Source organism: Caretta caretta, chromosome 2 (assembly GCF_965140235.1).
Source record: "Caretta caretta isolate rCarCar2 chromosome 2, rCarCar1.hap1, whole genome shotgun sequence".
NCBI lineage: Eukaryota > Metazoa > Chordata > Testudines > Cheloniidae > Caretta > Caretta caretta.
In genome coordinates, this window is record NC_134207.1 from 112,462,387 (window position 1) to 112,477,918 (window position 15,532).

The 15,532-nt window shown below is 44.1% G+C and overlaps 1 protein-coding gene across 5 annotated transcripts in view; it reads left to right on the plus strand.

The window, feature by feature from the left end:
* The window catches only part of GMPR (guanosine monophosphate reductase), a 68,620-nt gene that overhangs the window by 10,829 nt on the left and 42,259 nt on the right, over nucleotides 1-15,532 (plus strand). For all 5 annotated transcript variants that reach the window (XR_012667024.1, XM_048839920.2, XM_048839922.2 and 2 more), the window contains one exon: nucleotides 11,206-11,287. Coding sequence is in view for 4 of the 5 variants with exons in the window: in XM_048839920.2 (XP_048695877.2) it covers nucleotides 11,206-11,287 (82 nt within the window). In the remaining variant the exon portion in view is untranslated. The remainder of the gene's footprint in view (nucleotides 1-11,205; nucleotides 11,288-15,532) is intronic.

A 15,532-nucleotide genomic window follows, 5' to 3' on the forward strand; every position in this document is an offset into this window, starting at 1 on the left:
ATGGCTTTGCTGCAATGGGATTCCCTAAGTGTGGTGGGGCGATAGACGGAACCCATATCCCTATCTTGGCACTGGAGCACCAAGCCAGCGAGTACATAAACCGCAAGGGGTACTTTTCAGTAGTGCTGCAGGCACTGGTGGATCACAAGGGACGTTTCACCAACATCAACGTGGGATGGCCGGGAAAGGTACATGACGCTCGCATCTTCAGGAACTGTGGTCTGTTTCAAAAGCTGCAGGAAGGGACTTTATTCCCAGACCAGAAAATAACTGTTGGGGATGTTGAAATGCCTATAGTTATCCTTGGGGACCCAGCCTACCCCTTAATGCCATGGCTCATGAAGCCGTACACAGGCAGCCTGGACAGTAGTCAGGAGCTGTTCAACTACAGGCTGAGCAAATGCAGAATGGTGGTAGAATGTGCATTTGGACATTTAAAAGCACGCTGGCGCACTTTACTGACTCGGTTAGAACTTAGCGAAACCAATATTCCCACTGTTATTACTGCTTGCTGTGCGCTCCACAATATCTGTGAGAGTAAGGGGGAGACGTTTATGGCGGGGTGGGAGGTTGAGGCAAATCGCCTGGCTGCTGGTTACGCGCAGCCAGACACCAGGGCGGTTAGAAGAGCACAGGAGGGTGCGGTACGCATCAGAGAAGCTTTGAAAACCAGTTTCATGACTGGCCAGGCTACGGTGTGAAAGTTCTGTTTGTTTCTTCTTGATGTAACCCCCCGCCTCTTGGTTCACTCTACTTCCTCCCTTCGATCACTGCTTGCAGAGGCAATAAAGTCACTGTTGCTTCACATTCATGCATTCTTTATTAATTCATCACACAAATAGGGGGATAACTACCAAGGTAGCACCAGGACGGGTGGTGGAGGAGAGAAGCACCAGGAGGGGTGGTGGAGGAGGGAAGGACAAGGCCACACAGCACTTTAGAAGTTTAAAACTTATTGAATGCTAGCCTTCTGTTGCTTAGGCAGTCCTTGAGGGTGGGGTGGCTGGTTGGCCAGAGGCCCCCCCTCTGCCTTCTTGGGCATCTGGGTGAGGAGGCTATGGAACTTGGGGAGGAGGGTGGTTGGTTACACAGGAGCTGTAGCAGCGGTCTGTGCTCCTGCTGCCTTTCCTGCAGCTGAACCATATGCTGCCTCCTCTCATCACACTGCCGCCACCTTTCAGCTTCAGCCCGCCACTTAGGCTGAAGAGAGTATCACCTCTCCTCCTGGTCAATTTGTGCTTTCCTCCACTCTGACGTTGTCTGCCTCCACGCATTCGTCTGCGCTCTGTCAGTGTGGGAGGAGAGCATGAGCTCAGAGAACATTTCATCACGAGTGTTTTTTTTTCTCCTTCTGATCTTCGCTAATCTCTGGGAAGGAGAAGATCCTGTGATCCTTGAAACACATGCAGCTGGTGGAGGGGAAAAAAAGGGACAGTGGTATTTAAAAAGACACATTTTATAGAACAATGGGTACACTCTTTTTCACGGGTAAACCTTGCTGTTAACATTACATACATAACACATGTGCTTTCATTCCAAGGTCGCATTTTGCCTCCCCCAAGCGCATGGCTAGCACCTCCACCCTCCCCATGGCTAACAGCGGGGAACATTTCTGTTCAGCCACAGGCAAACAGCCCAGCAGGAACGGGCACCTCTGAGTGTCCCCTGAAGAAAAGCAGCCTGTTTCAACCAGGTGACCTTGAATGATAACATCTGTTCTTTATCTCTCTGTGGTATCCTCAGGAGAGTGATGTTTGAACACCAGCAAACATACACTGCAATGCTTTGTTCTACAATGATTCCCAAGTACATGCTACTGGCCTGGAGTGGTAAAGTGTCCTACTATGGTGGATGGAATACAGCTGCCCTCCCCAGAAACCTTTTGCAAAGGCTTTGGGAGTACATCCAGGAGAGCTGCGAATGCCAGGGCAAATTAAACGTGCTTGCTTTTAAACCATGTATACTATTTTAGAAGGGACCTCTGGAGAGTGTCTTGGGGATCACTTTCAGCTATTAAAACACAGTTATTTTTAGACCTAGTAGTTAAGCCCTCCTCCCTGTCCCATTTTCCACTGCAGCTTCATCTCCTGTGGGCCGGAAGAACATGGGCTCCCCTGAGTTGCATGAACATGCAGCTCCATTCTCTGCTTCAAGCAGGATAATCTGGTTATGACCTATTTTTTTTTCCAGTTATTTTAAGGGTGTGGTGGAGGAGCTTTGTGCCTGGCATGAAAGAATAACAAGGTCTTGCCCATGCAAATGATTTCTTTTGTGTTAGTTTGAAGAAAGGCTGAAAGCTTTAAGAGACAGCTAATCATTCTAATACCAGAGCCTTTGCTGCTCTGTAAGGAACAAATTCAGCCCCCTGCTCCTTGGCCACTGAGGACCACTGGCAGCAGAATCGGTGTGGTTCTGCTGCAGGTATGATGCTATCAAGAGTGTACATATGCTCTCCGCATGGTGCCCTCTTCTGCACAAGCTCCCTACTCATTAGCACTTATGGGACAGAAGGGATAAGCATAGTGGACTGAAAAGGGGTCGGCACACCTTAGTGAAGTCCCCTCAGTGGCAGCTCCATTCACTGGACTGACACCTTCCCCTTTCCATTCATGAGTGCCTAAGGTCTACACTAGGAGTTGAGGTCAAATTTAGCAGTGTTAAATCGATTTAATCCTGCACCCGTCCACACGACAAAGCCCTTTTTTTCGACTTAAAGTGCTCTTAAAATCGATTTCCTTACTCCACCCCCGACAAGGGGATTAGCGCTGAAATCGGCCTTGCTGGGTCGAATTTGGGGTACTGTGGACACAATTCGATGGTACTGGCCTCCGGGAGCTATCCCAGAGTGCTCCATTGTGACCACTCTGGACAGCACTCTCAACTCAGATGCACTGGCCAGGTAGACAGGAAAAGGCCGCCGAACTTTTGAATTTCAATTTCCTGTTTGGCCAGCGTGGCAAGCTGCAGGTGACCATGCAGAGCTCATCAGCAGAGGTGACCATGATGGAGTCCCAGAATTGCAAAAGAGCTCCAGCATGGACTGAACGGGAGGTATAGGATCTGATCGCTGTATGGGGAGAGGAATCCGTGCTATCAGAACTCCGTTCCAGGCTGCCCTGTTCATTCTCCTCAGAATGACCCCCACAGTTGGCTCACACTAGGAGTGCAGTACAAAACTGTAACACGAACCAGGGTCTCAGGAGGGAATGTTTGTTCCCAGGGGTCATGTAACAGGTTCAGCTGTGGGTCTGTAATGAACTGTGCAAGGCAGCTCCTACACTATATATCCTGGGGCTCCTCATTGGCTTTTGCCCTGTGTGCCAATGGAAGGATGTCTGTTGGAGAGTGGGATATGTTTTTATAATCAATTTGGCATGCTGTCTTCTCCTTTTGAATACCTAGCTCTGACATAGCCCTTTTTATCCATATATCTCAGAGCACTTCAGAAAGCAGTTCAGTCTCATTATTCACATGACAGGTAGGGAAACGAAGGCACAGAGAGGCAAAGTGATGTGCCTGCGGTTATCCAGCAGGACAGAAACAGACCTGGGAATAGATCCCAGGCCTCCTGAGTTGCAACCTAGCACCCTGTCCAGTAGATCTCATGGCCTCCCAGTGTCAGGGTATTAGTACAGTGTTTTGTTTATCAGCAGCATAGAATCAGGAAGTTAGGGCCTGATCGTACACTCATTGAAGTCAATGTCAAAACTCCTGTTGGCTTAAATGGTGGAAGATCCTTTCCTTACAGAGGGAAATCTAGTTCACGTTTACCAATCTAGTTTTAAATGTCCCAAATGGTAGGATTTCCATCATTTTCATTGGAAGACTATTACATGGCCTAATATATGTCTCTGCCAGTAAGTTTTTTCTGGTATTCATCCTGAATGTGTCTTTTTTTTTAATTCTCTCCCATTACTCCTAATGATACCACTGTGCACCATTCAAATTAATTCATCTCCATCCTTGGTTTTTACATTAAAACTGCTAGAACATTTCCCTTGAGTTGTGCTTACATAGCTCTTCGGACTGACTGTGTTTGGTGACTTCATTGTCCACAAATATGACATTTAGTCTTGGATCTACTCAGAATATCATGGCTACTATAATAGTCATAGTGGGACTGTCTCAAATGGTTCCTGGCTCACCGTGCCAAGAGGGGCACAGTCATGATCTGGTGTTTTGGCCTTGGATTAGAGGTAGGAAGGTAGAGCTAGAGGAGGTTGTACCTCCTAGGCACGTCCTCTCACCTTGATCCATTGCCATTTGCCAGTGGTCTTTTAGCCAGCTTTCAATCAGCATGGCAGTGCTCCTCCCTAAGTCAATGGGAGATAATAAAAGCAAAAAGTGGAAATAACTACAACTCCACAACCCAAAAAACACCACCTCCGGGAGAAACCATGACACCAGGACCCAGCACATGGATTCTGCATGACACCCCAATATAATTAACCTATCAACACTACCCCTAGCTAGAGCTGAATTATTTGTATTTTCCAAAGGACTGAACTTCTCCCCCACCATAGAACCTGACACTATAGTAATGTGGAGAACTAAAAGAATTCTTTCTCCAACTCTGCCTCAAAGAATTCTTTCACAACACAGACACCACCACCCACAACTACTGTGTCCCTACTAACAGTCATAAGAAAAATGAATAATCTGACTGGACACCAACTAGTGGACAAAACTTCACACTTGAACATTACATTGATTTGCTTCAGGAAAAAAATAAACTGTGAAATCCTTAACAAACACCACAATCTCTCCATTGCCGAGTGGACAACTATACAGTCCCTGAAATCCAGCCACCAAATAATGATCAAACCAGCAGACAAAGGGGCACTGTCATAGTCCTCAACCATGATGACTATGTCAATGAGGCCAACCAACAGCTATCTGACACCACGTACTATAAAGAACGTAAAGAAGACCCCACACCACAATTCACTAAAGAATTTAAGGATATCATCAATTCCTTCCCCAAACAACTCCAAGAGAAAGTCTACACCCTCATCCCCCACAAATCCATCCCAGGGACCTTCTACATACTTCCCAGGATACACGAAAAGGGAATCTAGGTAGACCCATCACATCTGGCCATGGAAGTCTTTCTCAAGGAATATCGGGACTCACAGAAACCATCTTCAAACCACTCCCTGCACGAAGGGCCAGCTTCCTGTAGGACACTACCAACTTCCTCCAGAAATTCCACAACATCAACGATTTCTTGCCATCATGGATATCAACTCCCTATACACCAACATCCCTCACCATGACAGCATCACTGCCTGCCTCAAATGTCTACAAGACAATGGACAACACTCAGATATCCCTCCCAAACACCAAACTCAACCATTTCAGCTTCACCCATAACAACTTTTACTTTCAACAGCAAACGCTTTCCCCAAACCTTGGGAACAGCCATGGGTACTAGGATGGCTCCCCAATATGCCAACCTCTTCATGGCCCATTTTGAGGAAAAATGAAACGTGAAACCAATGATATACCTGAGATATACTGATGATATTTTCATCTTCTGGGCAGACAACCAAAACTCCTTCATAGACTTTGACAACAACTTCAACCACCACCACCCATTCATCAAACTCTCTCTAGAACACTCCCACACCAGCATCAACTTCCTGCACATCATGATCAGCTTCAACAATGGAACCTATAGAATATACTAGAAATTCCACATTTACCTCCATAGATCCAGCAACCACTCCAGACAGACCAAGAAATCTGTTTTCTACAGCTTGGCACACATATACCACAGAATATGTTCTGAGTAGAAAGTTTAGGATACACACCTTAACACACTTAAAACTGCCTTCAGCAAACAAGGATACTTCACCAGAGAAGTAGATTGCATCATGGAACAGGCCACTCTAATTCATAAAATCATAGACTTTAAGATCAGAAGGGACCATTATGATCATCTAGTCTGACCTGCACAACGCAGGCCACAGAATCTCACCCACCCACTCCTGTAATAAACCCCTAACCTATGTCTGAGCTATTGAAGTCCTCAAATCATGGTTTAAAGACTTCAAGGTGCAGAGAATCCTCCAGCAAGTGCCCCATGCTGCTGAGGAAGGTGAACACCCCCCAGGGCCTCTGCCAGTCTGCCTTGGAGGAAAATTCCTTCCCGACCACAAATATGGCGATCAGCTAAACCCTGAGCATGTGGGCAAGACTCACCAGCCAGACACCCAGGAAAGAATTCTCTGTAGTAACTCAGATCCCACCCCATCTAACATCCCATCACAGGCCATTGGGCATATTTACTGCTAATAATCAAAGATCAATTAATTGCCAAAATTAGGCTATCCCATCATACCATCCCCTCCATAAATGTGTCAAGCTTAGTCTTCAAGCCAGATATGTCTTTTTCCCCCACAGCTCCCCTTGGAAGGCTGTTCTAAAATTTTACTCCTCTGATGGTTAGAAACCTTCGTCTAATTTCAAGTCTAAACTTCCTGATGGCCAGTTTATATCCATTGATTCTTGTATCCACATTGGTACTGAGCTTAAATAATTCTTCTCCCTCTCTGGTATTTATCCCTCTGATATATTTATAGAGAGCAATCATATCTCTCCTCAGCCTTCTTTCTGTTAGGCTAAACAAGTCAAGCTCTTTGAGTCTCCTTTCATAAGACAGGTTTTCCATTCCTCGGATCATCCTAGTAGCCCTTCTCTGTACCTGTTCCAGTTTGAATTCATCCTTCTTAAACATGGGAGGCCAGAACTGCACACAGTATTCCAGATGAGGTTTCACCCTCTCCCTGAGAGAACCTGCTTCAATACAGGAAAAAAACCACCACTGACCACACACCCCGAATTGTCATCTACCATCCCATACTGGAACCCATATGGAGTATCATCAAACAGTTACAGCCCATACCTGATGGGGACCACATCCTGAAAGAAATCTTTCCTGAACCCCCCTTTTCTGCCCTTCAGGCAACCACCCAACCTTGCCAAACTTTGTCATGAGATGCAAACTCCCCACAGACCAGGACACACCAACTCAAAGAGGAGCCAAACCCTGCCATAACAATAGATGCAAAACCTGAAGCTGTATCTCCACTGCTTCGTGATCAATCCTGCCCCCAACACACCTTTTTAAGATCCATGGCTCCTATGCATGCCTATCACAACATGTGCTGTATCTCATCCAGTGCATCAACAACTATGTGGATGAAACTAGACAATTGCTGTGCACTCAAATGAACGCCCACAGAAAAATGATAAAAGACAAAAACATCCTATCACCTGTGAGCGAACACTTTTCACAAAAGGATCACTCCATATCTGACCTCTCAGTCCTTATCCTCAAAGGAAATCTGCACAACACCTTCAAAGGGCCAGCCTGGGAGCTTAAATTCATAACTCTACTAGACACCAAAAATCATGGATTCAGTAGAGATGGTGGTTTTATGTCTCATTACACCACATGGTAACCCACTAACCCTCCTTTTTCCTAGGACTGATGAGGTGTTACTTGCCTGCTTCATTGTGAATGGTCGCTTGCAACAGGTGTTAACTCCTTATGCTTAAAAATCTGTCTTACCTTGTATTTAGCTGTGAAACACTGAGTACCTTTTTCCCAGATCTGAAGAAGAGCGCTGCCGCGTGGCTCGAGAGCTTGTCTCTCTCACCAACAGAAGTTGGTCCAATAAAAGATATTACCTCACCCACCTTGTCTCTCTAATATTTCTAATAAGATTTCTTGAGACACTGAATCAAATGCTTTCCTAACATCCACATTTATTACGTCTACACTGTTCACTAATACTTTAATTCTGTCGAAAAGGTTGTAGTATTTATAAAGCTGAGGTGAATCCTGTCTCCATTAAGGTCAATAGTGAAATGCCCAATTACTTCAGTGAGGCCAGGATTTCACTCGGGAGTTTGCTCATGGTTCTGTCACCTCGTAGAGACCTGGCACAAGCCATTTGCGATTTCAAGTAAAGTCACAAGTCAGATGATGATAGTGCTAGAGTTCTTGATTTTGTAGGGCCAGATCCAGCGCTAGTGCAGTTTGGCGTAACTCCAAACCCACTGGCTTCAGTTTACACCAGCTGCAGATCCAACCCATAGTGACTTTTAAAATTAGCCCTGGTTCAAATTATTTTCAGATTTTGTAGGAAGTAGAAGTTAGACGTATGGGATGGCAATTGCCAGAGTCTCTCTCCTTGCCTTTATTAAAAACCAGTTCTACCGCACATTAGATTTTGTCTGACACTTTGGTACTTCAAGATGGCAGTGATTTTCAATGGTATAGTAAATTCCTTAGTTAATTAGTATTGTCTCTAACTAATTCCCCCAATGCTCTAGGTAGTATATCACCTGCGGTGGCTTATTTGTATATGTTTCCAAGTACTCTTTTACCTGCTCTTTATCCTTAGTTGCTTTTACAGGTTCTTCATCCCTACTGCTTGTCCATACTTTTCTAGGTTTTTCTTATTGAAGTAACCCCCTCTTTTCTTCTTGGTGGGGTTTTTCAAAGCACTCAGTGTTGGCCTAACTCTGCTCTCCCACTGCAGTCAATGGTAAAACTCCCATTTGTCTTCAGTGGGAGCAGAGTGAGGTCAAAACCAAGCACTTTTGAAAATCTCACCCTCCTTACCCTAATAACACCATTCAGTTTTGCTCCTAAGATATTGAGCCTCTATAGTCATAGATAGGTTTCCGTGTAGGTAGACGGATATATCCATTTGTATACACACACACAGAAAAGGTGTGGTGGAGGTGAAGGTCTTTTCACTCCTAGTTTGAGCACCGTGAATGAACATTTCTTGTTAGTGCTGTCTCTGTGGGAATGGCTTCCCGTTATGGTTTCTGGTTAACACTTCTTGGGCCGTATAGGAAATGATCAGATAACAAACTGTACTGTGTCAGTGAGAAGAACAGTGTAGTTAACTTAACTATACATTTGAAAAGGTTAGTAAAAAAGAGCAAGTGTAATACTTTTGAACTTCAACAAAGGTGCTTGCTTATGTATTGATCCAAACCCCCTTGAAGTCAATGGACAGACTTCTATGACTTGAGTGCGCTTTGGACCAGGCCCTGTTTGCCCAGGTTCATAAATGTGCTGCATGCACTCTGGTATTTGACATACCATAACATACCAAGTATCACACTGTGCACATGGTAATCTGCTTTACTGATACAGAGTGTGTTCTTAATCTTGCAAGTGCCACGCTTCCTTCCACCTCACCCAAGAGCTCACAACATAAAGCATAGCAAGAGGCGGCAGGACATGAAAGAAGCAGCACTTTGCTGGAAGCACTGAGCCAATTCTACATCCTGTAGTTTTTGCTGGTCTTTCATCTTTTTTTATCTTGTTATTTTAAAAAATCCATTTCATACAGTTTTGAGTGTTTCCTACACCCCAATCTACTGCCCACAATGTTGCTGGTTTGTTAAGTGCCTCAAATGGCGGCTTTCTGACTAGTTCAGTTTTATTAAAAGAGAACTGAAATGCATTTAAAAAAATAAATAGTGAGTTACAAGCCAATAGCAGCAAACAGAGAATGGGCCAACCCTACATTATCCAATTTCTGTTGACTTCAATAGGAATTGTGAACGAATAAGGACTGAGTAAATACTGAGTTTGGATTTTAAGAATTGCTCCTTGGTCTTCCATATCAATGCTGCCACAAACAACTGCTTTAGTAAGGATCCTTATTTAAAGGTGATCTAAGTGGCTTTTAACCTCTCAAAATCTAAATTCAGACCCTCCCTAAAATGAACAACCCATACTAGCACAAGGATCACAAATGGATGATGCAAGGCATGCAGGAATCAAGCAACATGCAAGAGTTGTGCCTGGTTAAGGATGCATGCACTTCCCATAGGTGTTGGCCTGTGTACTCTTTGGATGTTTGCTGCTGTGGGAAATGACTTGGGGATTTGGCCCTTCATGAATAAATGATTCACTGGGAAGGATGCAGGGTTTTTTCCATTGGGTGCAATAGGGTGGTAGATGCCGTCTTGCCCCATAACAATACTCAGAGGATCCACCAAAGCATTCTGTTACCGTCTCCCATTCTGATAATTGCTGACAATTTCAGGAAACATGTTTCTTGAAAACAAGCCAGTGGCATTTGGACTCACCTAACTAACCACTGGCTCTCGTTAGAGATACAAGTATTTTCAAGACAATTCAGTTGCAGGCAGTAACATCCACTATAGCAAAATTCTGCTGGCCATGGACAAGTGGGGTAGGCAGCGGTGCTTACAAGATGCTACTGCTGTTACAGCAGTGCTTGGAATGCTCATGAAATGTTTGGAGCACTTCTGAATGTGGACCAGAGGCATTTACAAACCTCTCAAGTCCTGGAACTGGTACTGTAAATGCCAACATTCTCGAGGGTCGGCCAGCGTATAGTGAGACCTACCCTACTGGGGAGTCTTTTAATTGCTGCCATCTTACCTGCTATTCCTCAGTGCATGGTGCTTGCAGTAAAAATATCCTGCAGTAGTAATTGCATTATAAGACAGGTTTCAGAGTAGCAGCCGTGTTAGTCTGTATTCGCAAAAAGAAAAGGAGGACTTGTGGCACCTTAGTCTCTAAGGTGCCACAAGTCCTCCTTTTCTTTTTGCATTCTAAGATGAGATCAAGGCTGCTGTCCCAGGAAATTCTATAGGAAAATTCTCTGTATATGCATGGATTTTGATAAAGGAGAAGGAGGTGTTCTTCGCTTCTTCTGCCCATTTAACTTCCATTGTTCTTTAGTTATCAAACCTTTTTTAGCATAGCTCGGGGGACGGGGAGCTCATTTACGGATGGGCCTGAACTGCAGACTCACCCATGGAAGTTAAAGATTGTTTGCCTCTGAGGTTGTAATGCAACCCATTATTGAAGAAGAGACCCAGCCACAAAGTTGAAATCTGGAACTGGGCTTGGATTCCAAACATCTAAGTTTAGAGATGTTTGGGCCAATCACTAATCTCATTTGAATCCACAAGGTACCTGTACTATTTGTCTAATTTATAGGAAATGTACAGTGGACAACTTGGTAATATTTTAATGATAACAGAAGTACAGTTCCCTAATGAGTGAATTTAACTGTTTGCCCTTCCTGGTCTATCAGCTAGGATAAGGAATGAATAAAAACCAGCAGTATCATCATTATTTTCCACTGCACGTGGCTTTAAAATCTCCCATGTATAATATTGTTGCTTTTCTCTCAGGCAGGTAACGTCGTGACAGGAGAGATGGTGGAGGAACTTATTCTTTCTGGAGCAGATATCATTAAAGTGGGTATCGGACCTGGTAAGGCAAATCTGGGCTGAAAAGTGAAGATGTTGGTGGAGGAGTTGTTGCATAGATGAACCCAATGTATATGTCACAGCCATTCACCTGTGCACAGGGTCGCACTTTTTAAAGGTGCCTGGGCCCATTCATGTTAGCAGAGTCGTAGAGTCCTTTCTCAGAGACAGTTTATGCGAGAGATAACGGGCAGGATATATGCATGAAGAGCCACAAAGAATGATTGACTGAAGAGCTCAAGGATTTAAATGTGGAGGAGGCTTGGAATTTCTTCAACTATACGAAAACTGTCTGAAATTTGCATCGCAAGCAAATGAAAAACTTGTAGGGAAAAGCACCAGAGCAAGCTGGATGAATAAATCACCTCAAAATAGGTTATTAGGAGTAAGCAGAGAGCACGTAGGAATGGAAAATAGGGGTATATCAACAAAAAAAACCCTACATTGTGGATATTAGAAAATGTAGGAGTAAAGTGAGAATTGCTACAAGTCAAGCTGAATTAACTTTTGCCAAGGAAATTTAAAAAACCTTCTTATTATTTATCTAAATAAAAAGAATAAGGAAGGATGAGGTTGGGATGTTAATGTGGATGGGAAAGAGATTAAAGATAATCTAGGTATGGGCCAAAAACTAAATGAATGCTTTGCCTTGGTTTTCAGTAAGGATGATAATATGCAACATGTTCATGAAGACGGTAAGGCTGATGAAGTGAGTGTCTAGACATGGAAATTATCACATATGTGGTAGAGGAAAACCTTGATGTGCAAAAACTGGGGGGACCAGATCATTTCCATGCCAGAATACTGAAAGAATGGGCGCATGGGATTGCTATTCTGGTCGCAAGGATTTTTAATAAATCTGTCTATTTGGGGGAAGTACCATATGACTAGAGCATCGCTAACGTTCTACCTATATTTAAGAAAGGGAATAAAGTGATCATGTGCTTATAGACCTGTAAATCCGATTTCAGTAGTATGCAAAGTGCCTTAGAACAAATTGTGAAATGAAGAATAATTAAATTAACGGCGATAAATGATAAAAGGGCATGTTTACCAAAGGTAGATCATACCAGACTAACCTGATTTCCTTCTTTGTGAAAATAACTGATTATTTTAGATAAGGGAAATGCAATGGATTTAGAATACTTGAAGGGGAAAAGGCAACAGGTTGTGCTGCAAAGTGAAATAGCAGAGCGGAGGGGGGTTACTAGTGGAGTTCCTCGAGGATTGGACTTGGGACCAATTTTATTCACTATTCTTTTATTAATGATCTTGGCACAAAAAGTAGGAGTTGCAAATTGACTGATGATACAAAGATGGGAGGAGGCATCGTCAATACGGAGGCGGATTGGAATATTAGACAGGAAACTCTGGATGCTCTTGAAAACTGGAGTGACAGAAATGGGATGAAATTCAATAGTACAAAATACACTTAGGTCTAATAATAATTCCTGCTACAAGCTGGGGGCTTATCACTTAGAAGCAACAGGGGAGGCAAGAAACCTGGGTGTGTGGGTTGATCACAGGATGACTATGAACCACCAATGTGATGCGGCTGTGAAAAAGGCAAATGCAATCCTAGGATGTATCAGGCGAAGCATTTCCAGTAAAGCGAGAAAAATATTAATGACATTGTACAAGGCACTGCTAATTTGGAATACTGTGTATAATTTTGGTCACCCATGTTAAAGATAAATTCAGACTGGAACAGGTGCAGAGATGAGCTACTAGGATGATCAAGGGAATGCAGGGCCTATTTTATGAGAGGTGACTGGAACAATTTGGCTTGTTTAGCAGAAAGAAGGCTGAGATGGGATATGAGTGCTCTCTATAAATACGTTGTGGGGTAAATACCATGGAGAGTGAAGAGCTATTTAAGCCAAAGGACAGTGTTGGCACAAGAATAAATGGATATAAACTGGCCATGAAAAATTCAGGTTGGAAATTAGGAGGAGGTTTCAGAGCGATGAGATTCTGAACACCTCCCAACAGGAGATGTGGGGACATTAGTTTTAAGAGCGAGATGGACAAATTTATGTGTGCAGCTGTATGATGGGGTTGCTTGTTATGGTAAGGGGTACAGCTTAGCAGCCCTGTGGCTCACCTCCAGTTTATGGCTTATGTTCCTGAAAGCTCATGCTTCAGGGTTTCAGCTAGCCACCTGCAGGGGTCAGGAAGGGATATCTTCCCCCCTAGTGTTTTTTTTTTTTTTTAAATCTCCTTCCTCTGAAGCATCAGAGATGGCCATGGCTGGAGATGGGACATTGAATGGGGAGGGCCCAAGGCTTTGAGTTGGCACTCAGCATTCTCTCTCTCTCTCTCAGGTGTTTGACTGGCTGGTCCTTGCTCAGGGTCGCCATATTTAGGGGCAGGAAGGAATTTCCCCCCCAGGGCAGATTGGCAGTGACTGTTTTTTTTTTCACCTCTGTCTGCAATGTGTGGGTGCGGGTCACTGCCAGGATTCTCTGGATATATCTCAGTTATTTCTCATTGCAGGGACCTCGGGCGCTGGGGCATCTCAGTCCCTCCTATTCTCTGCCTTTGGCTCATAATAGTCTAGTCTCCTGTGGGCTGTAATACTTTGGTCTAATTTCAGGTGTTGGGTTTAGGGTGCTGGGTGATGTTGGTAGCCTGTGCTATATAGGAAGCCAGACTGGATCCTTTCTGGCCTTAAGCACTCTGACTGTATTATCAAACAAGCCTTATAGTGACAGGAGCTCGATCTGTTTAGCTTAACGAAGAGAAGTTTAAGGAGTGACTTGATCACAGTCTGTAATTACCTACATGGGGAGCAAAAGTTTGATAATGGGTTCTTCAGTCTAGCAGACAGAGCAATGACAAGACCCAATGGTTGGAAGTGGAAGATTGGATGTTTTTTAAAAGAGATATTCTAGTTCAAACGGAATTATTTTGGGTGAGTTCTAAGCCCTGTGTTATACAGGAGGGTTGGACTAGATGATCACAGTGGTCCCTTCTGGCTTTGGAATCTATTTCACGGTGTTATTTTCTGAGCTAAAGATGTGTGGGTGATAGGAAGCATGGTGGTGTCGGCACAATCAATGGCAATGCTATGTTCAGGGCTGCTGGTGAGACTTGCCGCATCCTGTTACAAAAAAGACACGCTGAATCATCTCAGTTAAGTCTCCTGAGGATATATTGTTCAGGGTAGGCACTTTTATTTAATCTACTGCCTAATAAACATAGTGCAAATCACTAAATCATTTATAAAACGATATTAAAATCAGATTGCCGCCTTGCACACCTCTTTAAAGTGCTTTGAGATCCATGGACGAAAAAGCATTAAGTACAAAGGTATGATGCATTAATACTTAGTAGTTGTAATGTGTATGTTAATGGTTTCTTAGCTGCCAATCACTGTAGCACTTTCTAGGGTAAATTAAATCTGTGTGGGAGGATCCCACAGGATTTCATAAGTCTTTTGTATTTTTCCTTGTTCACTTCCCTGGTATTGCTATCTGGGATATAGAGCTAGAATTTCTTTTCTCTTCTTCTGTCTCCTACCCCTTCGGGCCTGTGTCTTAGGGTATATCTGCACTACGAAATTAGGTCGAATTTATAGGAGTCGGTTTTTTAGAAATCGTTTTTATATATTCGAGTGTGTATGTCCCCACAGAAAATGCTCTAAGTGCATTAAGTGCATTAACTCGGCAGAATGCTTCCACAGCACCAAGGCAAGCATTGACTTCCGGAGTGTTGCACTGTGTGTAGCTATCCCACAGTTCCCGCAGTCTCCGCTGCCCATTGGAATTCTGGGTTGAGATCCCAATGCCTGATGGGGCTAAAACATTGTCGCGGGTGGTTCTGGGTACATATCGTCAGGCCCCCGTTCCCTCCCTCCCTCCATGAAAGCAACAGCAGACAATCGTTTTGCGCCTTTTTTTCTTGAATTACCTGTGCAGACACCATACCACGGCAAGCATGGAGCCCGCTCAGGTAACCGTCACCGTATGCCTCCTGGGTGCTGGCAGACGTGGTACTGCATTGCTACACAGCAGCATCAACCCATTGCCTTGTGGCAGCAGACGGTACAGTACGACTGGTAGCCATCATCGTCCTGTCCGAGGTGCTCCTGGTCGCCTTTGTGAGGTCGATCAGGAGCGCCTGGTCAGAGATGGTCGCAGGGACTAAATTTGGAGTGACTTGACCAGGTCATTCTCTTTAGTCCTGCAGTCAGTCCTATTGAACCATCTTATGGTGAGCAGGCAGGCGATACAGATTGCTAGCAGTC